Genomic DNA, 25,850 nt, shown 5'->3' with positions numbered 1-25,850 from the left:
AACCATGGATTGTTGACATCTATTTTAGAGTGGACTTTGTGTTGCTATTTTCATCTTATTCCATTAAGCATCAACACATATGCATTATTAAGTTTTTAATCATGGAATGTTTTATGTAAAAAATTTTTAATATACCACACAAGAATGTAATTTACACCAGACTTTACATAAAATGTTGGGTGAGATTTTGTATGGCATTGCCTTCCACATAAAGCTCACAGCACAAATACTGACAAGGAATTTATGAGAAAGAACAAAGCTATTAACAGTCTGTCATAAATAAGGTGATTAGATGTACAATCCCATAAATTAAGCAAATTTCCCCAGCAATTCTTTTGGTAGAAAATTTTAGTTTTCTTTACTCTTTTTTCAAAGTTACACTTAGTTACAAGTGTAGCAACATAATATATTCTTACTTTTTTTTTGTAATTATGATTCAATTTTTCCATTCTTACATTTCTTTCTCCATGGATATTTTCATCAAAGTATATTACGGAACAAAAAAAACCTCCCCATGGTTTGAAACATATGTTTCTGCTAAAGAGCTTATATGAAATATTAATAGAAACTGAAGAATCCATGAGTTTAAAGGATCCACAGAAGAACAAACATCCCTGGTCACCTTACTCATAACCTGTTGGGTTCTAATGTGTGAATATATGACAGTGTTTTGAGCTGTATTGTGCTGACATTACAAGCATAAATAGTTTTTTTTTTCAAATACTGAATCAGTGGATAGTTCTACACAACTATTTTGAAGGGATGAAGCAAGCAGAAACAATTTTCTGATGAACTCACACGGTCTACAGGTTTAATTTCAAATGTGCATTTGAATGGCACAATTTCCACTTTTCTACAACCAGATGCCATACCAGTAGATATTACCAGTTAGGATTTTTTTCCAGATCATTTTGATAATCCCTTAATGCCGAAGGCTGTTAAAGATAACATGTACTAGCCCTGCTTCTATACCAGCTGACAAAAACTTAATGCGATCACTTTTATCAACATTATTCCAACCAGGGACATTTCAGTAAGGGATGATGAGAGGATAATTTGCACACCAATTCCCCATTACACATTTTCATTCAATTTGGCTTATCTTCCATTTGTTTTTTTAATAAGGAGGTGGCCGCCCGTGTCGCAAAATATGTTTTTCTAAGCTATCTAAGATAGAGACAGCAATTCGCTGAACATCTGCATCAGTCTGGTTGTTCTCCTTGATGTTAAACAAATGATGCAATCCACCTTCTTCAATTAACATACTGCAGTACCTGGCAGCTGAAATGACAAAGAAAGAAAGATTCAATAAAATAAAGAGTCTAGAATTTCACTGTCTGTTTCCAACCAGTTTCACATATAACTTTTACATATTTAAATTCTGGTTAAGCTGCCTATGGATTTAGCAAAATTACTTTGTGAAATGTAATTGTCACAAGGCATCCTCAGTTCTCTGCTATACTATTTGCTTGAAGAAATGATGGACATAAGATTACATGGTATGTACACATAAGTACTTCTTCACCCAAGACTTTAAAGCAGGGGTGTCAAACTGGATTTCTTCGAGGGCCGGATCAACATTGTAGTTCTCCCTGGGCCGGGCAGATGGGGGGAGATGGGATGGATGCTTACTGCAGCACTGCTACAGCCCATGCCCCGTTTTGGCTGGCAGAGTGCTGCAGGAGGCCATCCAGACTGGAAACAGGGCACGGGGACACCCCCCTGCATCCCATTTTGGCTGCCAGAGGCACCATGGGCTGGTCCTTTGCTATTTCCAGGCTGGCCCTGTGGGCCAGATTTAAGCACCCCATGGGACAGATCTGGCCCACAGGCCTTGAGTTTGACACCCCTGCTTAAAAGGATATTGAAGGAATAAATCCAGCAAAGAGCAAAGCCAGAAGGCTCAGCCAATTATTTTACCTGTCATGCGTTGCACATTCATCATAGCAGCACCATTTAGAAAGGCATCAAAAAAAGGCAATGGAGACAGGATAGAGATTGACATTGAGGGCAGGCAAATTTTATATTGATAGTGCTTTCTGTTTACTCAAAAATGGATGGAGAGCACTTCAATTAAGTAAGAGGAAGAAGATAACAAATATCTTGTTACATTTGTTAGACATATACTGTGACTTAAAAGTTGAACAAAGACCAAGCTCAATCTGTTCCAACTTCAAAATGCCACCCACTGCATCATCATTGGCTGCTAAAATTGAAAACATTTACAATTTACCTACTCACATAGCTTGCCTTTTAACTGTGACAGAATTGCTACAAGATGGTTTCCATTCCCCATTTCCCCAAAAAATGATTTCAAATCTGCATTTTTAGTTATCACAGAATTATCTGGTGCCTACTAATTACTCTCACATTGAAAGAATTGCTTAATATAAAAGAGCTTTTTGGGGGGGTCAATACATACGGTTTTTGCTGCAAACATGCTGCATAGCCCATACAGCCCAGAGCTGTACCCCAGGAGTCATGAAGCAACCAAGCAAGGGGAAAAAGGGGTTGAATGACCTATTCATGAAGAGAAAAAGGAAAGATCCATCATTTTGAGATTTTGATTTGTGAGTATAGCATTTACACACACATACATATTTTGGTCTTTTCAAGTGATTCCAGAGTACTACATAGTCAAGTCCATGCTGCTCTGTTGCATCATTTTCAGAAGTGGTTTGTCATTGCTTTCTTCCTAGAGCTGGTAGGATACAGCTGAAACTCCAGTATAAAAGGATGAATCATGACGTTACAGCTCTTCCTTAGTAGAATCACAAGCAATTCCTACCAGGAAACCATGACCCTCGGCAAGCCCTACAGGTTTTCTGTCTGCTAGAATTTGTGGAAAGAAAGTAAAAGTTATCTAAATTATTCATAATTGGGAGAGGTTTGGATAGAAAGTGATAATTAAACGATAGAAGCACAACACCCAGAAATAGGACTCAGAACATGGGAAATAACTACTTACTTATTCATAGCAATTCTGCCCATCTGAAAGCTTCAACCTGTTTTAGCACTGGAGTCAATAGACTAATTCTAAACATGGATGAAAATACATCTTTTGGATCCTTTTTAATTGAAAAACTGATTCAGTTTTCTCTCCTAGCAACAGTATTGTTTGCTTCAGTAGATTCAAAATGGAGAATATATCAATGTTAAGTCCACTGAGCATGTTAGAATATGGCAGACTAAGAAAGCAAGCCAATGCATGTATACTAAGAATATCTCCCTGAATTCAGTGGATTTACTCATTAATAAATATACAGGATTATCACCTAAAATGTTTTTCAATTATATCTTGGAAAATCAGAAATGTGATTTTGTCATGACAGGCAACTATACATACTTCTGGAAAAAGTAGTCTTATATATGAAGCAAACTAGCTGTCAATATTAACTTGTATTAATATTTTTTGAACAACTTATGTCAAATCCATAGTTACCTGTATGCCACCATTTCACATTCTGGTGTAGGCCAATTCAAAATGGCAGAATGCTGTAAAACAAAGAAAGAGATGTTATTGTAAAGGTTTACAAAGTAACTCAGAGAAAAGGAGGATATTTTTCAATCATGTTTATACCAGTTCATCAAGGAGTGAGGCTCTCTGGTTTCGACTTAATGTCCAAGCTTGTTCTCCTCGGGATATTAAGTGAGCAATAATCCCAGCTGCAAAGTAACTGACTTCCACCTCAACACTGTGCAACAACTTGCTAATGTGGTCTATGAAGTCTTCCCACATTAGCTCAGAATGGAGTTCTTTAACTTCTGCAATATTGTTCTAAATAAAAAAGAGAAAGAAATTTTAGTACAAATGGTCCTAACTAATTAAGCTGCTTTTCCAGATGTTTCTGAAAAACTACTGCTGCGGAGATGGCTTTTGACTTTCTGACCTACTTTGTAGAATAGATTTCTCAACATATGAGTCATTTAGATTGGACATGCCGATCAAATTCCAGTCTATTGCATTTTGAGGACAATGGGTTGGAGAAGACTGGTCTCAAAGCTGCCCTGATACTGCTGGAAATAGGATGTTAGTCTAGATTAATCTATTGATTGAGTGAACAGAGTAGTGGTCTAATGCTAACCCTTAAGCTGAAACAAATAGAGATTGTGAAGGAACAGGATTGGTCTGACTGGACCCAATGATAAAAGAATGGAATTAAAGATAATGTATTCCAAGTACAATAGTGAAAAATATTAGAGGGAGCAGGAAAGAAGATAATAGGGAAAACAAACATTGCCTACATCCAGGTTAAAAAAATAATAATATTCTTTTCATCTTACCAAAAGGCCAAGAACTTTCTGTTGGATAGAAGACTCTGAAGGAAAAGACTGTAAATTAAGACAATAGACAACCATTAGTAAGTGATACAAATTTGCTTATATTGGATAACAAACAGATTACATTGAGACATCTCAGAAAAGTCTACAAAATTAAATAATTATTTTGGCAATATAGGATCAACTTTCACACTGCTATCCAAAGCAGGAGGATTGAGTCAGAGGAAGTATACAAAATGACTTTTTACTTCTTTCAACAAGGGGCAGGTCACATGGTTTTGTGAGTTGAGATGAGAGAAGAGACAAGATTTCTATGGACAATCTTAGTTATAGGTAATCCTCGACTTTCAACAGTTCATTTAGTGACCGTTCAAAGTTACAACAGCACTGAAAAAGTGACTAATGACCATTTTTCACTCTTATGACCATTGCAGCATCCCATGGTCACATGAGCAAAATTCAGATGCATGGCAACTGACTCATATTTATGGTGATTGCATGTTCTGGAGTCATGTGATTACCTTTTGCAACCTTCTGAGAAGCAAAGTCTATGGGGAAGCCAGATTTGTTTAACAACCCTGTTACTAATTCAACAACTGCAATGATTCACTTAACAATTGTGCCAAGAAAGGTCGTAAAATGGGACAAAATTCACTTAACAACTATCTCTCTTAGCAACAGAAATCTTGGGCTAAATTGTGGTCATATGTAAGGACTACCTGTAATTGGTTTGAGGACTGCTGGTTGTGAAAATAAGGAGCCTATCCCAAAGTACTTCAAAATTATGAAGTTCATTATCTCCATGAGGAAACTGAAGTAAGCAGATACAATAATAGCTATACATATGTTGACCTATATCTTTCAGTTCCCACCTCCAAAACTTTCATGAAGAGTTCCAGCCCTTGATTTTCAATAAAGTGCCGACACGTGGTTGGAGACTCATCAGTGAGATTCCAAAGTGCACTCAGCGTAAACTTAAGTGTAGTGTCCACTACGTTCTGATTTGTTTTTTGCTTCACAATTTGAAGAAGTTGCTGTGGGGTAAAAGGAATAAAGCAATTGATATTGTTTAAATCACTCTTTTAATATCTCAGATATTTAATGGCATAAGAGTCACAATGAGAACATTTCCTTAAACCCACTCCTGTCATAGCCTAAAAATAGTGTTTTTAAAACTTGGAAAATTTAAATCACGTGGACTTTAACCCATGCCGGCTGGGGAATTCTGAGAGTCAGGTTTGAAAAATGCTGGTGTAAAAAAGAAAGAAAGGTTGCTTTCTCTTCATTTTTCAAGTAAAGGTGCAGGGGTGGTGCTAATTTCTCTTCTATATACATTATATATTGACATAAGATTTCTCCCAATGTCACTTTTCTTCCACCCAGACTTTCTGCTAGTATCAAAGTCCAGCAAGTGTGCTTGAAGGATGATGTCAGCAAAACACTGGACAAAAAGATATGGAGAAGAAAAACTCTCCAGTTTTTATTTATTTATGTATTAAATTTATAATAGGACAAATTCAAATGAGTCCTGTGCAGGATATCAAATTGGCCAGGTTATATGGTTCAAAAAGCAAATGATGGGGAAGGAAGTGAAAAAATTTAAGAATTAGACTGTCTTCTCAAGCATATATTTTCTTTTAAATCACTCTCAACTTTATACTTAGACAAGGTGTGTTGCATTCACATATAGTACGAATGAGGAATATCGCTAAAGTATCTTTTATTGCAAATTGCCCAGAGAGCTTTTATTATTTATTTAAAATGAATAAAATAAAGATCTCCAACAAAAAGGGCCATTACTAACTTGCTAAGAACCACTTTTTATCCATTCTGTTATCATAGTGAGTATAATTTTTTTTTAAACATCATTAAATGCTTTGTATATGAAGTACACGAGTGATATACACCTGTGATGCACTACTTAGGATGGCTGTGTAAGAGCATCTGATCAAAAAACAAATAAAATCAAATAGATTTCTTTCCTCTCTTGAATTTGAAGCAGTAACAGGGTACATTAATGCTTCAATATTTGGTTGAAAGGGGGCACAATAATTGTTCATGCCTAAATAACAAGATTTAAAAAAAAACCTTCAAGAAGGGGGACATTAAGCATTTCCACTAACATTAAGCATTAACACTGTGACAGAGAAAGACTGAGTTTACACATTATTGAGGCAAAACACGATTTCAAAGGCACAGTGGCTGGGTTTATTTATTTATAGAATTTATAAGCTGTATAAAGAATGTATAACAGTTCATGCAAAATCCCATCCCAAATCAAATAAACCACATTCTTCTATTATGTCAACTCAGTCAATTTTAGCATTTCAGTCATTTCAAGTTCTAATTGCTTACCCTGACAATGAAGAGCTCTGCCCCAAGCTGAGCTGTTTGTTCTGTTGAAAGCTTTAAGTAACAAATAAACAAACAAACAGAGAAAACAAACACAGAGAAATGTCAGATCACTGTCAGTAAGGCTTGGTAATTAAGGCTAAAATAGCCAAGCACCAAAATCTCACACCTTTGCAGCAAGAATGGAAATAATAGCCACTGCCATCCTCTGCATGTTTTGATCTTCATGATTACATAGCCATTGCATGACAAGTTTAGCTGCTTCAAACCTGGGGAAAAAACACAGGTAGAAAATTAAAAAATCTTGAGAATGGGCAAATAAAAATTCCAGCTGTTAGGAAAAAGTCACCTAACAGGTATTTGGGTTAGAAATATATAAACCAGGATAAACATTTTAGTACTATGTCTTTAAGAGATTGCAAAAACTGCAATTGGGTGTGGTTTTTCAAACAGCCATAAGATGGAGCCAGAAACCTGGATTGTCTTAGTCTGAGTCTCAGAAGAGAGTGTGAGTGTAACTCTGTTTCCTTCTGTTGGAAAGTATTGCTGTTGTTCCATTTCTTCTAATTGACTGATATTACTGGATTTGATGTAAGTCTGTTACTGAACTGTTTTTGACACTGGAATTTGATATTTGGATTATCCCTGGATTGAAAAACTGACTGATTTACCTGTGAATGACTTTTGGACTGCTTATTTTGGACTTTGCTGAAACCTTTCTGGAAGTAAAAACCTACATTTACTGTACAGTGTATCTGTGTACTGTGTGTGTATTATTCAAACACTTCTCTCAAATACGTCTCCCTGTATGCGCTCATTCTCCTAATGGGGAATTACCTCAACACCAGCTACCACATATCAGCTCAAAGGCTGAATGTATAACAATGTATTCATACAGCAATGTATACATATAGCAATGTATAACAGAACTATAATAAAACCTCCAGGTGGCATCAGCTACTTATACAGAGCAAAACAATTTCTAATTCTTGACAAGGTTTAAGAAAGATCGGCCACTTTGGGCCAGTACTATGTCTTTCTGTCTGTCCATTTTTTATTTTCAAGATCTAGATTTGAGTACTGGGCAGAGACTGCTATAGATGCCAATTCACCACTGGCTGGTGGTTCCAGGATGAACTTTCTCTAACCTGCAATACAACATGCACTCATGCACGTACTCAGAGCATAATTTATGAAAGAGGTTGCATTAGATCCAAGCAATAGCAAACTGCAGTCACCGAAGCACAGCCAAGAGATTATTCAATGTCTATTAGAGAACATATGCGGCACTTTCTGGTTTCCAAGTCTTTTTTTTACCAAAGTTCATAGGTTCCTTTGCAAATTATCATATTGTTTATTTACCTGGTATTAGGACTGCGTCAGCATATTGCTTGAATATGCACCATTTAAAAATGATAAATAAATAAATTACTAACTTCTGTCCTAATATATGCTTAGAAAAATGTTGGCATTTTAGGTAGGTAGAGAAGTAATTGGGTGGGTAGGTCGATGGATGGATGGACAGACACAGACAGATAGACAGAAAAACCTTCTATCCATTAGCTATGAATAAGGACATTTAAACTTATTCGATAATGAGAAAGAACGATCAGCTGCATTTAGACAGCAATCTTCAAATTCCTTTCCCTTGTCTTCACAATTTAAAAAAATAAAAACAAACCTGTTAAATGGAACATCCTGAAGTATCCTATCACTGCACAATGATAAAAGACAGTTCTTTTGCAGCTGTAAGGTAGAAAACAAAACAAAACAAAAATATTTTATATCCAGGATAGGATTTTATTTCTCCCAAATGAATCTTGTAACATATTGATAAGTTGTCATTTCCTCTAATGAGTTATCATTTATGAACATTGTTATTTTGAAATAAAATTGAGCAAAAAATGATAAAAATCTGCATATGTATTCATAAATATTTGTATTTATTTGTATTTTCTACACCAGCACTTAGGATGTTTATAAATATCCAACTGTAGCAACATATTGTGTTATGTACAAATACGTTATAGGGTAAAAGTGTGTAACAAGAAACAAAGCATTAAAATATGCTTAACAGAAGGAAAAGAGACTGTTAGAGGTTTCTTTTATAGGGTAAACTGGATTTATTTTAAATTTTAAAAAATGAGCCCAATCTAGGTTCTTTAAGTAAGATACACTAAACATAATCTACCTGCAGCTAGGGCAGTTTCTTCTAAGTAATTACCATAAGAATGATCTTGAGAATCCTAATTTTTAATTTTTATTGCCTACAACTTGCCAACGACTCTGGACAAAGGGTAGTTCAAATGATACCTTAATAGCTCTTTTATTTCTACAAACCATACAGTGCATAGGATTGTCCAAAGTTTAGGGTTTGGATGAACGTTAACTTTGTGGTTAATATTAAAGAGAAGTTTCTGACTTATTAATGTTCCATGATGAAGAATAAAGAGAGAATGTGTGAATCCAGAGGAACAGGGGATAGTTAAGCATTACAACAGAAAAGAATGTACAAGATGTAGGCGGAAGTTCTACTTCAAGGTTCTCTTAAAGCCTTCAATGCCAGAATTATCAATAATTGGCAGGCCAGCCTCTAGTCATTTTGGGACAGGACATAAATGAAGACTAATGGTAGCCCTATGTAAGTTTAAACAGAGTTTTTTAAAAAAACAACCCATCTTCCTGTTAAAAACCTGTTGGGAAATTAAAGCCTTCCCTATATTTAGAGTCCTGAAACCTCCTCTCTAAAAAATGTGAAGTGAGATTCCAAATCATCAAAAAGTTGTCTGCTTCTGGTGTGGTGCAAACTTTGCAACATTTAGCGTAATCTCCATTGAATGATATTTTCTTCTGTTTTATGATACATGCAATGTCAACAGTAGAATGGAAAATCCATCAGTCATGAGGGGGTCCTTGCTGCTCTCTGAGCTTGGTAGTTTTCTTGCAGACGTTTCATTACCCAAACTAGGTAACGTCATCACTCATGAAGGTACCTAGTTTGGGTAATGAAACGTCTGCAAGAAACCAGCCAAGCCCAGAGAGCACCAAGGACCCCTCATTTCAATCCTGAGCTATCAATATTCTTCTCTATTGTTTCCATCAGTCAATATTGGCTATTTTCATAATATATTACACTGAAACTGCTTAGCTCAACTTTTTAAAAAAGACAATCATATTCATTCCTGTTTTAAAATTTAAGCACTTTAAAAACGATTTTAACACCTCCCTCCCTCTCTCTCTCTCTCTCTCTCTCTCTCTCTCCTCCCTCCCTCCCTCCCTCCAAAATCAACAGTATATATGAAGCATTTGGTGCACCCATTCTAAAAATTCATCTCACAGGATTTAAAAAAAAATCAGTACAGTGATTTTGCATTTGAAATGCTATGTCTAATATCTTAAAAAAAAAAATATGGAAAGGCTTACTTGTTGGTGGTTGGGGAAATGCTCCATGGCTTTAAGGAGTAAGTGGGTAACATCTGCTAGGAGCCTAACCGGCATGCCTGCAGCTAAATCTTGTTTTGTCAGGTTAAACACACAGGCACTTGCTGCTAATTGCACAGGCAAATTCAGAGGATGATTTCTCATGCCAACAACTACAAGCTGGAATGAACGATCAAGAGAGGAAATTGTGAACTGGCTTATCATCTACAATGAAAAAGGCTACCATATCCAAAGCAGAATTAGTTTAGCATTTCTAAAGTTCTTTAAACTAGCTTGCAGGTATCTTACACTCCAATTCACAGACCTACCTTGATCATTGCAGGCAGGGAACTAACCAACTTTTTCTTTTCCTGACTAGAGGCCTGGCCCTTTGCTCTCCTCCATGTTGTTTTCTTCTATTTTAATATTGAATAAAGTGGGCAGAAAAAGGGAACTGGTTCTCTGGCCTGGGGCAAACTTATGAAATGCAACTTTGAACAGTCTCACATACATTTGTGCAAAAAACCAAAACCCTTCTGAAGCTGCGTATACTGCTATATACTGTATTTTACGATATAAATAATATGAACGATGTTGATTTTATTGATTTTTTAAGCTATTAAACTGAACCATTGGAGAAGAGATCAGAAGACTGAGCAGCTCACTCCTATTTTTTGAAAGGTAAGCTCTTTCCCCTACATTTTCCTTTCATGCCTACAGAAAAACACTCACTTCTTAGCTGGCTATTTAGCTGCTGTGCTGTACCAACCCATAATGACAGGCCCTAATTCTATTCATCATTTTGGCCACTTCACAACATGGAAAGCTAGTCAATTTAATTGGATATGATTTCATTTGACAATTGCTGAACGAATAAGATTCCTACTCTACAAATAAAGATATGCGCTCTACACTATTTTGTGGATGTAGATTATGCCTCCTGCTTCTTCTATGCTAAATTTAGCATAACTTATGTAAACATGACAACCACAGCTTCTGAATTGTTGCTAAAATGCTTTTCACTTTTCTCTCACTGCTCCAAAACTGTCACGGCACACAGTCTTCCATGATCTCTGCTTTCCTAAAGTCCATTTTAAATAGTTTTACCTTCAGAATTTCTGGTTTGGTATTTTCCATAAAGTGCGTAAGGCTAAACAGATGAAACAGTGCCTCCCTCACAAAAAATGCCCGCTCGCTGTAACGCCGCAGAGCTTCTGAAATCTGAGTTTCATTTGCTTCTCCAGAAACCTTCAAAATACAAAACACACAACATATCAGTTTGCAATTAGGGGGAAAAAATACAGGTAACAGAAATATTTTCAAATTATCTATTTTTATTTCACCACAAAAGTCTGGAAGTTATGTACCCTGCTGAAAAATTCTATAGATTTGACTTACTTTTTCTGAGTTATTTTTATATATAAATGGGCTTGGGGATCAGCCTATATATGCTGAACTGAGATTTTTAAAGCACATGGGATCATAGCATAAAAGGTTGGTTTTAGTGCTTAAAACACAACTGAGCCAAGCTGACAGAATTTTCCCAAAATATATTAGGTTTTTCAGATATGCTCCTCTAATAAATAATTAAACTTTGAGCTATTTTCAACTACAATCAAATATTTTCAAGCAATATTCAGCGTTTATACTATTTTTATGTTTATTTTCTCTTTATTTATTTTTCCATGCTAGTTTCATCTTCATCATCATACTTAATGAGGCAAATTGATGACACTATCTATAAACTGGACAAACAGTGTATCGGCACGTCTGCTTTCCAACATGCTGCAAATTCTAAACCGGTAGACAACTCTGGTACGCGAGTACATTACAAATGCAGATTCAAAACTACAGAGTCACTGAATATCCCAAAATAATTAGTACTTTTGGATCAGATCAAGCATTCTCAAAGTTAACCTGTTTCAGAGTTTTAAAAGTTCAACTGATGCTTTAATTCTATAATAAATTGCTTTTCTAAGTAGTGGTCTATACATATTTCAATAAAGAAATATAAATTTGTGTATATGTGTGTCTTTATATATACATATAGAAACAGATCTACATACAATTACAATTATTGATGTATGTACATCAAAAGTCTTACTTAGACTTTGGAGTTTATTTATGAATAGATGTGCAGAGTTGGCCTATCTGCTACATTTAGGAATGATCTCATGACCTGGTTCACACATTGCATTTGTCTGGAATTAGCTTAGCATGTGTGAATTCAGCAATTGTGATTTGCAAATCTGGTGTAATATAGCTTGTTGTGCTAACCTAGCCCATACAGGCATTGTTTAGAAAAAACTGTGAAAGTGCTGAAACACAAGTATAAATTATTTAAAAAGATTTTTAGAAGATTGAATAACACCAGGACTGGCATTACGGTATACGCAATTTATACTGAATAGGTAATTGCCTTCTATCCAGTTTGAAACTTAAATATGGTAAACAAGTGCAAATCTTTTTTCTCCTTAGTTAATTGTATTTGACTAATAAATAGTCTCCATGTGTCTTTATATAAGCTTACTTTGCTCATCTTTGATACTAATAAAAACTGCAACTGAAACATAAGCTTACTGACCTACAAGGAAGAACTCAGATAACAGATAATCAGAATTGGAAGGGACCTTATAGGTCATCTAGTCCAACCCTCCGCCCAAGCGGGAGACCCTACACCATTTCTGACAAATGGCAGTCCAATCTCTCCTTGAAAGTCTCAAGTGATGGCGCTCCCACAACTTCCGAGGGCAAGCTGTTCCATTGATTAATTGTTCTCACTGTCAGAAAGTTTATCCTTATTTCCAGGTTAAATCTCTCCTTGTTGAGTTTCCATCCATTATTCCTTGTCTGGCCTTCGGGTGCTTTAGAAAATAGCTTGACCCCTTCCTCTCTGTGGCAGCCCCTCAAATATTGGAAGACTGCTATCATGTCTCCCCTGGTCCTTCTCTTCACTAGATTAGCCAAGCCCAGTTCCTGTAACCATTCATCATATATTTTAGCCTCCAGTCCCCTAATCATCCTGGTTGCTCTTCTCTGTACTTTTTCTAGAGTCTCAACATCTTTTTATAATGTAGTGACCAAAACTGGATGCAGTACTCTAGGTGTGGTTTTAGTAAGGGCATTATAGAATGGTATTCGTGGTATTAACTCCTTGACATAAATTTGTAGCAGGAGTGATATACATTTCTAGGACACTAAACATATACAGGTAGTCCTCGGCTTATGACCACAATTGAGCCCAACATTTATGTTGCTAAGCGAGACATTTGTCAAATGAGTTTTGCCCCATTTTATGATCTTTCTTGCCACACTTGTTAAGTGAATCATTGGATTTAAGTTAGTAACATGGGTGTTAAGTGACTATGGTTCCCCATTCACTTTGCTTGTCAAAAGGTTGCGAAAGGTAATCACATGACCCCCGGATACTGCAACCATCATAAATATGAGTCGATGGCCAAGCATCTGAATCTTGATCCCGTGACCATGCGGATGCTGCTACAGTTGTAAATGTGAAAAATGGTCATAAGTCACTTTTTTCAGTGCCGTTATAACTTTGAACAGTGACTAAACAAGCTGTTGTAAGTCAAGGACTACCTATACAGTGTAATATATCGAAAATATTAAAGAACTAACAGGAGAGAACATTGAGATCTGGTTTGTACAGTTAATTGTTTGACATGATTTATTTCAGTAACCAGAATTGTACAATTCTTTTGTGTAAATACTAAGCCATAAACCGTGACCTATAATATAATAGCTTGAGGTATGCAAAATGCCAAACCAAAAGAATTACATTATCATTTACAGCAGCAGAACTCAGTCATGAACAGTAACTGAACTGCAGTGCACAGCCTGCCTCTAAAATGCAATTCCCATCACCTCTCTAAACCAATTCCTCACTAGAGAACTGTTGTTTCACAGTAGTTATTATTATTTGGCTGGCAGGGATTTCTCAGTTCTTTGCAAAGAGAAACGCAGCACCACCTACCTACATCTCATTGTTCTGCACATTGGAAGTGATGAGAACAACAACCGAGCAACAAATTAACCACACAAAAAGTAAAGTGATCTTATTGTCACTCTTGCAATATTGGGGATTTTAGAGCAAAGTGGTTTATTGTATACACTGAAGGAAAAAGCAAGTAACAGATGGAGGCACAGAAAAAAATAAACATGGTTTTTGGATCACCCACTCACAAGCTGTGATATACAAGGGTGATCATGGGACATTATCTCTGGAGCCACTCCATTTTTCTGAATCTTCCCTAAAAAAAACCTAGATAATGTTTAGGAAACTCCAATATCGTCTAAGCAAAAGATATTCCATGCCATAATAAGGTTTTACAGTCCAAATTTTTAATTGCTTGGAAAAGATAATATGTATACAGCAGTCCTTTCTATTTTTCCAATTGTTTTATAGCAACTTTTTAAAAACAATGCTAAGGAAAGTTGTAAAAAAAAAAAGATTTCTTCTTTTTTATAATGCTCCACCAAAAAAAAAAAAAAGAATCGGCTGTACTTTTTAACCATTTTTGTGGAATCTGGTAGACATGAAGTAATGTTTTCTGAATGTAATTTTGTTCTTAAATTATAAGAAGTAGGTTTTGTTTCTTAAAAATCTAGATTCTTTGTCTTTTCTGGTATTGGGTATGTATTTAATGCTAGCTTTCATTCTCTTTTTAAATTAACTTATAAAACTAAATTATTGTTTTCACCATGCTCCATCCTTTAAGGATCCTAAGAGTTCAGGTTCCTTTTTCTTTTTCCTTACTTTTCTTTCATCATAAACTATGCAAAAGGCTCATTGGGACCATATAGCTAGTACAAAAATGATCTTAGTATTATGTGCACGACACATGTTGTTGTCCAGCCATACATTTGTTTTAGTTTCAAATCATAGCATAAGTTAATATGGCTTTGAAAAAAATATGCTGTATATACTCGTATAAGCCTAGTTTTCAGCCCATTTTTGTGCTGAAAAAATCCCCTCGGCTTATACTCGGTCAGATTCCCTCTGAAAAAAAAAATGGTGTGGAGTCGCGGCCTCCGGCGGCAGCGACTCCCAACAACCCAGCCGGAAGGAAAGGCAAAAAGCGCTTTGCCTTTCCCTTCCCGCAGCGGACTGGGACAGCCGCGCCGTGGTGACTCCTGACTCAGGGGCCTCCGAGGGGAAGAGAGTGACTCCTGCCTCCCGCTGTCATCATCATCTTCTTCTTTTGGGTTAGTGAATCAATTAAACCTTTCATGATAGTGAGATCGTTTCCCAAATTAATTATTTTTATTTTTGAAATTTACCAGTAGCTGCTGCATTTCCCACCCTCGGCTTATACTCGGTCAATAAGTTTTCCCAGTTTTTGTGTAAAATTAGGTGCCTCGCTTATATTGGTCGACTTATACTCGAGTATATACGGTAATAAAGATGTAAATCTAATGTTAAACTACACTCTTTTTTTTAGCAAGCACATTCCGTAATGAAGGATTGTTCATTGTGCTATATGGTTGCTAAGTGAATACATGATACTGATAAAGAGAGACAGAGAAATGCTGCAAAGATCACTGCCTCATTCAAATAAACTTTTCTTTTACACATGCATTATCATGTACTTATATACACATACTGTTGTGGTTCTCTGGCAGCCTGTGCAGATGGCAGTGGAATCGAACAGTGGGGAAGAAAGGGGATCAGTCCGGGAGTCTAGAGAGGACTCGGACGAGGGTCCTGCATCCAATGAAGAGGTGAGGCCAGGACGATCTGGGAATAGGGTGCTGCCTCCGGAGCCTTCGGAGTCTGGCAGCAGCGAGACAGAGGACCCAAGGGAGCCCATTCCCTGTGCGCGTGTGCACAGAGCTGTTAGAAGGTGAGAGCAGCTGAAACAAAAGGGGCGACTCGGAAGTAAGGCCGGGAGGTGATTGCCTCTTCCATAAGGTATAAACTTAGGACAGGCAAAGGTGACAAAACCTTTGCAGGAAGCAAAGTTGTTCGTTCAAGATTCATTCTTGAAGCTCTTCGTATTTAGGTTGATTTTTGTTCTAACTTATTTGACACTTCTGTTATTGGCAGCACTTCACAGGAAAAAAAGGTTGGTGCTTATCTCGAGGGACTGTTTCAGATCCGTTACTGACTGGGAATGAAAATAATTCCCAGTGTTGCAATAAAACAAGACTTGTTTTTAAAATGTGTGCGTAATTATAGTCTCGGAAGCCTTGGTCAGAACACATGCATTGTTGTCAGGCATAGAAATTTGGTCATGAGAGCACACACCAGTTTGAAAATTCATTTTTCTACCGTTTGCAAATGGGTTGCTAAGCAACACGGCCACAAACAGTGGTTATACATCCTTAAAATATAGAATTTGTCATTTAATGAAGGACTTTTAATTCTATCAAGATAAGCTAAAGTAAATGGAAATAACTTTCTCCTCTGAATATTAAGTATTGGATTCAAGAATGTGAATCTGTTATCTATCTTGAAAAGTCCTTATGTTCAAAAAGTGAGAAGGGGAAGCAATACCCTATGATCCCTATGATCTAGAATTAATAAAAATGGGTACTATACGCATCACCTTTTTCAGTTGTTTCTATATATTTTTTGCTATGTTTAATTTATTAGAATCGTTACAATGTATGTAATGGATCACTGGACAGCCACAACTGAATTTTCTTCTGCTAATGTTGTAGTTGTTGTTTGACTTCACTATTGTAAAAAAAGTTTTTTTTTAAAGCACCCCATGCAATTATTAGTTTGGAGGGGATATTTATTAGAGTTAAGAGGGTGGTTTTTGAAGTATCAATAAGTATCTATTGTTGCCGTTATCTTGGTACATCCCGATGTCTTCTCTAAACCCAAACCCTCAGAATTGGCCCATTCATCAGTAACCAAGGTTTGATTGCTTTCATTAGATAATTCAGATCTGTCATAACTTCTGCAACAAACAGGCGCCTACCTTCAAATTCCCTTCTCCCGTGAGAAATAATGAATAGCCAGCATCAGTAGCGAGAAGCCCAACAAACTGCATTAAGGGCCTTTGTTTTACAAATGTTTCCACAGCTTCATCAGTGACATGCTTCCTCCCCGAGATGTCCAAAGATACCAGATTAGGCAAGATGTCTTTCTGTTCTAGCAAACGAAGTGCAATATCAGATGTGAACTGCTTATCATCTGAAATATCAAGGTGATTCAGGAATTTTAACTCTCGTATTACATCCAAAATCTGAGTGGTTGTCATTTTCAAGCATTTCAGGTGGTGCATGGTAAGCGATTTGAGGCGATCCTTACAGGCGAGGATTGCGGTTATGTCGGTGACTGAGGTGTTGGAGATATCCAGGCTTTCTAGTCTTGGAAGCGAAGCCACGTCAGCGAGATCTTCGTTGTAAAAGAGAACATTGGTGATGCTCAAAGCACGAAGGCCAGTAAGCTGACTGAAGCACCTTTCATAGGGATCTTCCAGTGAGAGAGTTAATGAGTTCAGCACAAGGCATTGGAGATTTTGCTGAATCCATTTATTGCTGCCAAGTCCACTGATGATATCTGTGATTGTGATGTCTGCGTTCACACCAGTAGCATCAAGCTCCACCAGCTTGTGATGGCAAAATGCTTTCCAAAAAGCTACCGCAGAAATTTTCGCTTTACGGATGCAGGCTCTTTTCAAACGCATCTGATTGCCTCGAAAAATCCCCACTGTTGCATCATTAAGCAGTCCTAAAGGGAGGGAAGAGTACCAGACATATCACATATACTGCTTTAAAACTGAAAAAACAAGCCAGCTATTACAACTCTGGGAATTTTAACTTCAGGCCCAGATTACAAGGAAAAAGCAAGTTTGAAAAGGAGAAAGTAGGAATCAATTGCACTCCTTATTTTCAAACATCCTCTTTTTCCTTCCCATCCCCAGCTATTTTTTTGGAGTGGGGTCTTGTAAGTTGATTTTAACCAGCTGATTTTATTGGACAACTACAATACCATCTTAACCTTTCTTCTTCTGGCTGGTATTATTGTCGGAGCACTTCTGTACAAGGGGTTTTTATTGTATCACTTCCATTCTCCAATTGCACACATAAAAAACCCATGCCTCAAATACCATTAAATGCTGTACTGTAATTTAGAGTGGTTAATGAAAGAGAATGTTCTGATTCTGTTCTATTTGCTTGGTGCAGAATACCATTTATTTCTTAATGCCATCAATTTTGTATCACTTCAGCTAAAAATAGCCAGGCCAAATCAAGTGGGAGATCATAATCAAATGGAGGGAAATTCAAGCCCTCATTTAAATAACTAAGATTGCTCACTTTCTGCTTGAATGGGGTCCCCAATTACCAGATCTAGATGGTTTATTTTACCATGGAATGCCATTGTCCGCAGCAATCGGTCAGCCACTTCTTGTGGAAATATTCCAGGCTCTTGCAAACATAACGTCCCATCGTGTCTTTCTGTACAAAACTTCTCAAGGTCAGAGGTTAGGTAGTTTAAGCAGATGTCAAGCAGAGAGTATGGTGAAGCCTCTTCCTGCAGAAAGAAGTCCAATGTCTAACATTTGAAATTCAAAAAGGCAGCATTTATCACTGTTTAACTGACAAGGGATCAGGGAGAATTGCAAATGCAATTCTCATCACCATGAAAAATAAAATTTAGAGGACAGAAGTTGTACCAGAGGCCGTTTTGTTCCAGTAGTGAGAATCTGATTCTGTACTGTAATAAGTGTCCTATTGCATAAGTATGTAGCTGGCTGAAATGATGTAATTACAAATCATTGACTTAACAGTAATTTATTTTCAACTTATAGACCTAAAAAGGAAAAGAACAAGAAAGAATTGTTTCTAACTACAAATGTGGTATTACCTACTCTGATTTCTATGTTGCAGGGTCAAACAAGCACCAAAGACTGAACGTACCTGTACTCAAAACTGATATAGTATCTACCGTTTACTTTTAGTTTCGGATCTCAAAGTATATATATGTAACAAGAAGGGAAACTAGACTTAGCGCAATATTGATGGCATGAGTGTTTGTGTACACATGTCCTATTTTACAGAGGACCTATTTTTTGTTTGAAGACTGTCTGTTCCAAATACATTTTAAATACCCTAAGGAAGCATAGCAGACAACGACCTGTGATGGTGAAGGTTCGTTTTCTGAGCTTGTGGGTTGGTTTCCAAATGTTTCATTACCAGGCTAGGTAACATCTTCAGCAGAGTTTAGGGGATGTCAGTGTTCTTCTGTTTATAAGGGCTTTGTGTCCTCAGTAGGTCTTGTGATGGGAAGGTCACATCAGGTGAGGGTCCCCTCAGGTCAGGGTCTTGTGGTGGCTCTTGTGATGGGTGTGGGTGTGTTGAGTGAGGGTCTTGTAGTTGGACTTGTGATGAGTCAGGGGTGAGTCACCAGTGGGTGTCTTGTGATGGGATCTTGTAATGGGGTCTTGTGACCCCTAAACTCTGTGAACGAAACATTCGGAAACCAATTCACAAGCTTCGCCCTCATCCTACACCCGAGCTACAGATATTCACCACTATTGCAAATATTGACCTGAATCAGCTAATTAAAAATACAGAAGTTATTTATAAGCTTAGATGTTATACATTGTGATACGTTAAATAAACCACACTGGCTGGATTCCACACTCAGTGGTTAAATACATGCAACTCTGCTAAGACAAACTCTGATATTCTGTTAAAAACAAGCATATCAGATTACGCCTTAATGCAGAAATGTGAACCAGCCATTATCTCCTTTGACAGGTCCCCCCTTTCTATTTAAATTACGGTAATCGTCTCAAAACTGTATCTCCACATATTATCACTTCCATATTTGATGGTACTCTGGCCTCTTTTTGCTGATACAGTTTCTCCTTTTTGACATGCATTACACCATTCAAATCCAGTTTTGTTCCCCAACAATTGTAGTTTCTCTGTATTAGGTCATTTATTTCCTATATCCTCACCCATCACAAAGAGATTCATGTTGTAGTATACATACAGCCACAAAAATGCTTGATACCTAGAGGGAGAAGAGCTCATTAAATTTAATTTTTTTCAAGTAGGTAAGCTAAATTATGTAGGTATTATTGTGTGATATAAAAAACAGAGAATCAACAAATGAATAATCTCTAGCTCTGGCCAATACTTAAGAGTGGCACCTAAAATGATGTTTAAGCATAAAAAGTAATACAAACATAACCTTTTCTTATCAAGCAAAATCCTGACTCATCAAGCAAGAATAATATGTTCAACAAAACTGGCTCAACGACATTACTACTACTATGTTTTTAAGGTGGATTTAACAGATCATTTTTCAAGTCTGTATTTCTTGTATTACACAGTACAAAGTTGATTTTAGTGTCAGATTGTGGACTTGGGTAGAGTCCTATAATTTATTTCCTCATGCTGAAGAAACATGTTAGAGTGAACATGGAGGACAATGAACAATAACTGTTTTGGGGTTATCCTTGTCTCTTCTGCACTGGTCTGGTTTATGTTGTTACGGTAATATATTACAAAACGTGTACAGTTCATAGTTTATAATAACCAAGTATTCATGAACTAAAACATAGATACATCTTATTCATATTATCCAGGTATTTTCCCTTTGTTTTCTTCCTAAATCTACATACAAGTCTGTCATTTTCAATAATTTAGCTTTCAGTAGTTTACAGGGTAACACAAATATTGTGACTCATACCCAATGCAGACAAAAGAAAGCAAGCTGTACACTCCCACAGAAAAATTTAAAAATAGCTGTACCAATTATTTCTTTAACTAAACATTTAATTCCAAGCCAATGTACCAATCTGACTCAAGAGTAGTATTTCTCTTTGAAATTTTATATAAGATTTTGTCTCATTTATCTGCCTCTATAAGCTTATCTTGGAACTCAGATGAGCTAAAATAAAATGCATCCAGGCTTTGCAAAAATTTAAAAATTGCATATGCAACACCCAGTTCATTCTCTCGGCTATAATTGAATTTGACAGATCCAATTGTTAAGACTTAAAGACTAATCATTCTTCCAGAAAATATTAGAAAATGTATTAGAAAATATATAATAGAAACTAGAGAGTAAAATATGGAAAAGGGAAGGATGCAGTTCTTATTACTATCATGCTAATTGTACAGTAATGGCTTACTTTGAATTATCAGCATTATTGCCACTAACATTGTGAAGCACACAGATGGCATTAAAACAGCTTGCAATTTGGAGACTGTACATATAGACCAGTGGTGGGATTCAATTTTTTTTTACTACCGGTTCTGTGGGCGTGGCTTGGTGGGCGTGGCAGGGGAAGGATACTGTAAAATCTCCAGTCAGAGGTGGTATTTGCTGGTTCTCCAAACTACTCAAAATTTCCACTACCGGTTCTCCAGAATTGATCAGAACTTGCTGAATACCACCTCTGCTACAGACCAAACAGCTATGAAGCAGTAACATATGTGTTGGTAGAACCCTATCAGTATTTTTCCTAATGATAAAATATAAAGCCAACAAGATGGATTAAAAGTTATTCTCAGAGTGAATCAAGAGAAAAAAGTTTCACTCCCTTGACAACAGGTCTTACTCATAACATTTATTCATTATTTACTCATAACATTTACTCATTACTTACTCAAAAATCCAACGAAAACTAGGTAATTAATAACTGTCTGTCTGAAAAGATATCCTCGGCCCATTTCTATCATGTAGCTTGGGAATGAACTAGGAAAATGCCTTTTTCAGAAAATTTAGAGCTTGTCCTACAGCAGAATTTCATGAAGAAAATGTAAAGCACAGAACAAATTTACATTGCTATAATACAGTAAAGAAACCGTGTCAGTCTAAGACAAGGTGGATGTTAAAAAACTTATTCCCTCCTTCTGGAATCTACCATATATGCTGGAATTACACTCAGCATTGTTCTTCTAGAACAATGAATAGAACCAGGCAGGAAAAGCTGTCTTGGAATGGATAAATGTACTTCCACAAAAGTTCTGAGAACAAAATCTTTGGAAATATTCAATGTGAACTGTTTGCCTCACTATTTGCTATGCAATATCAATGGACAGCAACTGATCATATATTTTTATAGGCAGAGTATGTAAAAGGTAGGCAAGAGAAAATGTTCGTGTCTCAAAACCAGGACCAGGGTTTATTAATACTGATTGCAGAAAATTTAGAATAAACAGAAATGGATAAATAAAAATAAAAGTACATAGCAGATAATTAGGTTATTGACACAAGTGATGGCTACTAACTTAAATGGCTTAAAATGGGATTTGGAGAATAAGTTGATTAAGTACTATTAATCTTGAGGGCTCCTGTTACTCCTAGATTGATAGGAACATGCCTCCAAATCCAGTTGTAAGAGATACATCCAATGGGAGAGATGTATGTCTCCACTTTCCTGGTTGGCCTCTGTATCAAAAGTTAGAATAAAAGAGGTACATATTGGGCTGAAGTCTATACGTATACCCAAATGGTTGTTTTATGCATTCATTTCTCTATTTCAATCCTTTTTTATCACTAGACTTTATATTCCTTTCAGAATCTCCAATATATTAGATAATAAATTGCATGGATTTTGTCTTAACCCTATCTAAAGTCTTTTGTATCATTTTATCTAAGTTCATTGCCTTCAGGCTCTTTAATAAGGTTTTGTGTTTTTCTAGAAACTCCTCTGTTCTTCTAGCTTTTTAATTTGCTAAGATTTTAACTTAACTTTAAAATACTTCTTTCTGTCCTACGTCTTTTAAGACTGAAAGCCTATTTATTACATACTACAGAATGTATTTTAAGTGTTTAGGAAGGCAATTATATACACCTTTTAAAGGTTATAAACCTCAGCAGATAATCAATATATTCATTCTAGAACACAATGGATACTCTTTTTTCTTGGATAAGATTATTCCAGAATCAATTTGATATTAATGATTATGTAAATAAAATGGCTTGTATTCCATAATGCCACGATACTGCAGTTTTTTTAACACTAAGAATCACATTGGAAGAAGTATTCTAAAGGTAAACATACACCAGAAAATTAATCCATCTTTTATACTAAGACATGTGTATTGAACATTCTTGTTTTCTCACACAAAAACTATGCTGTGATTTCTATTGTTCACTGTTCTCCTTCACCAAGAAGCGGTATGACAGATGTGTGAAAGCTTACAAGACATCCTTGAAGTAAATGGAGGCATTTTGCTTTACTTTATGAATGCTCAGCTTGTAGTGCTCAAAGCCTAACTCAAACTACCATTCACATCAAACATCAGATTATGGATGGATTAGACTGAAAAATCATTATAGCTTGGCAAAACCCAGCCATAAAGGACAGTGTTCTTATAGGTTTAGGAATTACAGAAAAAGAGATCTCTCAACAAATATGATATAGTCTTTCCCTATTCCTTATATCTAATGAAATTTAAACTATATAGTAGGTTATACTGTATGCAACTTACTGGTTTATATGAGTTTCACACAAAGGGTTTCCCTACAGCTTCAAACCTTGGATTTTCTATATTGCATGAACCATTCTTTGTCTTTCCATCTATTGTAGGGTTCTGTCAATATCTCTCATATACACATAAATAAGGCTGACAGTTATTTTCTTACTGAATAGGGATTCCTATTAACCAAAACTATACTATATCAATTTCTACTACACCTTACAAAAACTAGCCACCCTACCTAGCTAAATGTTATAATCTATTTATTTATTTATTTATTTATTTATTTTATTTATTTATTTGATTTGTCAATTGTTTACAAGATAATAAGTATAAGTGTATACATAGTTGTGAATACATGAGATGGGTACATATAAGAAAAATAAAAGAATAGAGAAATAGGACAGGGACGGTAGGCACGTTGGTGCGCTTATGCACGCCCCCTACAGACCTCTTAGGAAAGGGGTGAGGTCAATGGTAGACAGTCTAAGGTTAAAGTTTTTGGGGTTTGGGGAAGAGACTACAGAGTCGGGTAGAGTATTCCAGACATTGACTACTCTATTGCTGAAGTCGTATTTCCTGCAATCAAGTTTGGTGCGGTTTACTTTGAGTTTGTATCTATTGTGTGCTCTTGTGTTGTTATGGTTGAAGCTGAAGTATTCATTGACAGGTAGGACATTGCAATGTATGATTTTATATACCATGCTTAAGTCAGACCGAAGACGGCGTAATTCAAGGTTTTCTAGTTCTAGAATTTCAAGTCTGGTGGCATAAGGTATTCTACAACGAGTAGAAGAGTGGAGAACTCTTCTTGTGAAATATTTCTGGACTTTCTCAATTGTGCTAATATCAGATACGTAATGAGGGTTCCAGACTGATGAACTGTATTCGAGTATTGGTCTAGCAAATGTTTTGTATGCTCTGGTTAGTAGTGTGATATTGCCAGAGAAAAAGCTATGTAGGATTAGGTTAACAACTCTTAATGCCTTTTTGGCTATGTAGTTGCAGTGGGCTCTAGCACTCAGATCATTAGAGGTGAGTATTCCAAGGTCCTTTACAGAGCTTGGGTCATCAACAAGGTCTTGACTATTCAGCTTGTATTTTATTTTCTGATTTTTTTTTGCCAATATGTAAGACAGAGCATTTATTTGTTGAGATTTGAAGTTGCCATTTGTTTGACCATTCGGATACATAGTCAACATCTTTTTGTAGGGTAGCAGTATTGTCTGTAGTATTGAACAGCTTTACATCATCAGCGAAGAGAACGCAATTGCTCTTAATATGATCACAGAGGTCGTTTATGTAGAGTATGAAGAGAGTTGGTCCTAGAATACCACTCTTTATAATTTAACAACCTGTTCTCAGAGTCACAGCGAAAAAAGAACTGATGTCTCTTCCCTTGAGTTTCAACCCAAGACTATATGAGAAATTCCGATTCCAATTCCATTAGCATTTGTACATAGAATTATGTAGTAATGGAAGGGAGCTGTCTGCTGGCCCAAACACATCAACAGAGCTCAGGGATAGATTCCCCTGACTGAGCATGAGATACATCTTCCGTATAGCCATGGTATTTCAGCTGCAAAAATCCAAACTACCATTAGATGACACAGTAAGATGTGTTTGCCACCTTTTCAGTGGCCATCCAGAATTTCGGGATGTATAGATAGATGTATGCTTTGCCATAATGGAATCCAATAGCTGCTGCACATTCCAATCGCTTCTAAAAGCCGCCGCCGCCACCGCCACCACCACCAATTTCTACCACTATCCTCATTCCACTAGATCCGTATTTATGGGCATCAGAGGCAGGGAGGGATCAGGTACCGCAACACCATTTGTTTACCCTATTAGGTCGAGTAAAGCTTAGCAAAGTCCCTTTCCCCAACAACACCCAGAGACATCTTCGCCCGCTTGCTGGAGACCAATAAGGCAAGATCCGCATTAGTGACAGATCGGGAGGGACAAAAAAAGAAAGCAGTTACGCCAGACTCCAAAATCCGAAACTAAAAGAGGGGTACTCCCTCTGGGGTTTTTCCATTTCTCTCCCCCCCTCCTCTCCCCATGTGGCTCTTTCTCTCTCGGTCCCTTTCAGGCAGCCGCGGCAATTCTCTGCCCCCGCCCGCCATCCACTCACCATTTCTGCGCCAGGGCCCCCTCAGCCGCGTCCTCCTCGCCTCCTGTTTGTGCTATTGTGGGGCGGGCCCCGACCACCGTGCAGAAGCGAGCCGGGGCCCCCCCTAGCTTAGCTGTCACCCTCGACCTGGAAGTGAATTTGCCTCAGCGGGGCCGGCATTAATTAAATCCACATACACGCAGACACACAAGCTCTCGGGGAAGCTAGGCTGCTGTTTGCCCTTAAAGGAGACGCGCTAAGTGAA

General features: G+C 36.9%; 1 protein-coding gene and 1 long non-coding RNA gene across 3 annotated transcripts; one reads left to right on the top strand and one right to left on the bottom strand.

The window, feature by feature from the left end:
- Window positions 1-82: 82 nt before the first annotated feature.
- Window positions 83-25,734, bottom strand: ZYG11B (zyg-11 family member B, cell cycle regulator). 2 transcript variants are annotated; one of them, XM_087960282.1, is made up of 14 exons: window positions 25,607-25,734; window positions 18,343-18,559; window positions 17,001-17,755; window positions 11,161-11,301; window positions 10,057-10,233; window positions 8,315-8,379; window positions 6,803-6,902; window positions 6,637-6,687; window positions 5,154-5,315; window positions 4,285-4,332; window positions 3,581-3,778; window positions 3,443-3,495; window positions 2,423-2,520; window positions 83-1,281 (listed from the first exon to the last, which is right to left on the bottom strand). In XM_087960282.1, the coding sequence occupies exons 1-14, from the start codon at window positions 25,607-25,609 to the stop codon at window positions 1,118-1,120; spliced, it is 2,232 nt and encodes a 743-aa protein (XP_087816408.1). In that variant the 5' UTR covers window positions 25,610-25,734; the 3' UTR covers window positions 83-1,117. The 2 variants fall into 2 exon arrangements, with proteins under 2 accessions (XP_087816408.1, XP_026521662.1); XM_026665877.2 differs by having other exon boundaries at window positions 18,394-18,559.
- On the top strand, window positions 4,289-11,880 carry LOC148131215 (uncharacterized). Its single transcript, XR_015748584.1, has 3 exons — window positions 4,289-4,361; window positions 10,670-10,734; window positions 11,746-11,880. It is a non-coding gene; the product is annotated as an uncharacterized LOC148131215 (long non-coding RNA).
- Window positions 25,735-25,850: the final 116 nt, after the last annotated feature.

Source organism: Notechis scutatus, chromosome 3 (assembly GCF_049901735.1).
Source record: "Notechis scutatus isolate UNSWTSFEM ecotype Mainland chromosome 3, rNotScu1.2, whole genome shotgun sequence".
NCBI lineage: Eukaryota > Metazoa > Chordata > Lepidosauria > Squamata > Elapidae > Notechis > Notechis scutatus.
Note: the sequence above shows the minus strand (reverse complement) of the source record. Positions and strands in the feature narration are given on the sequence as shown.

Coding starts and splice junctions, on each gene's coding strand:
- ZYG11B (XM_087960282.1), bottom strand. Junction 8,380..10,056: donor ATTTCCCCAACCACCAACAA/GTAAGCCTTTCC, acceptor TCTACCTTACAG/CTGCAAAAGAACTGTCTTTT. Junction 3,779..4,284: donor AGAAAGTTCTTGGCCTTTTG/GTAAGATGAAAA, acceptor TTTTTTATTTAG/AACAATATTGCAGAAGTTAA.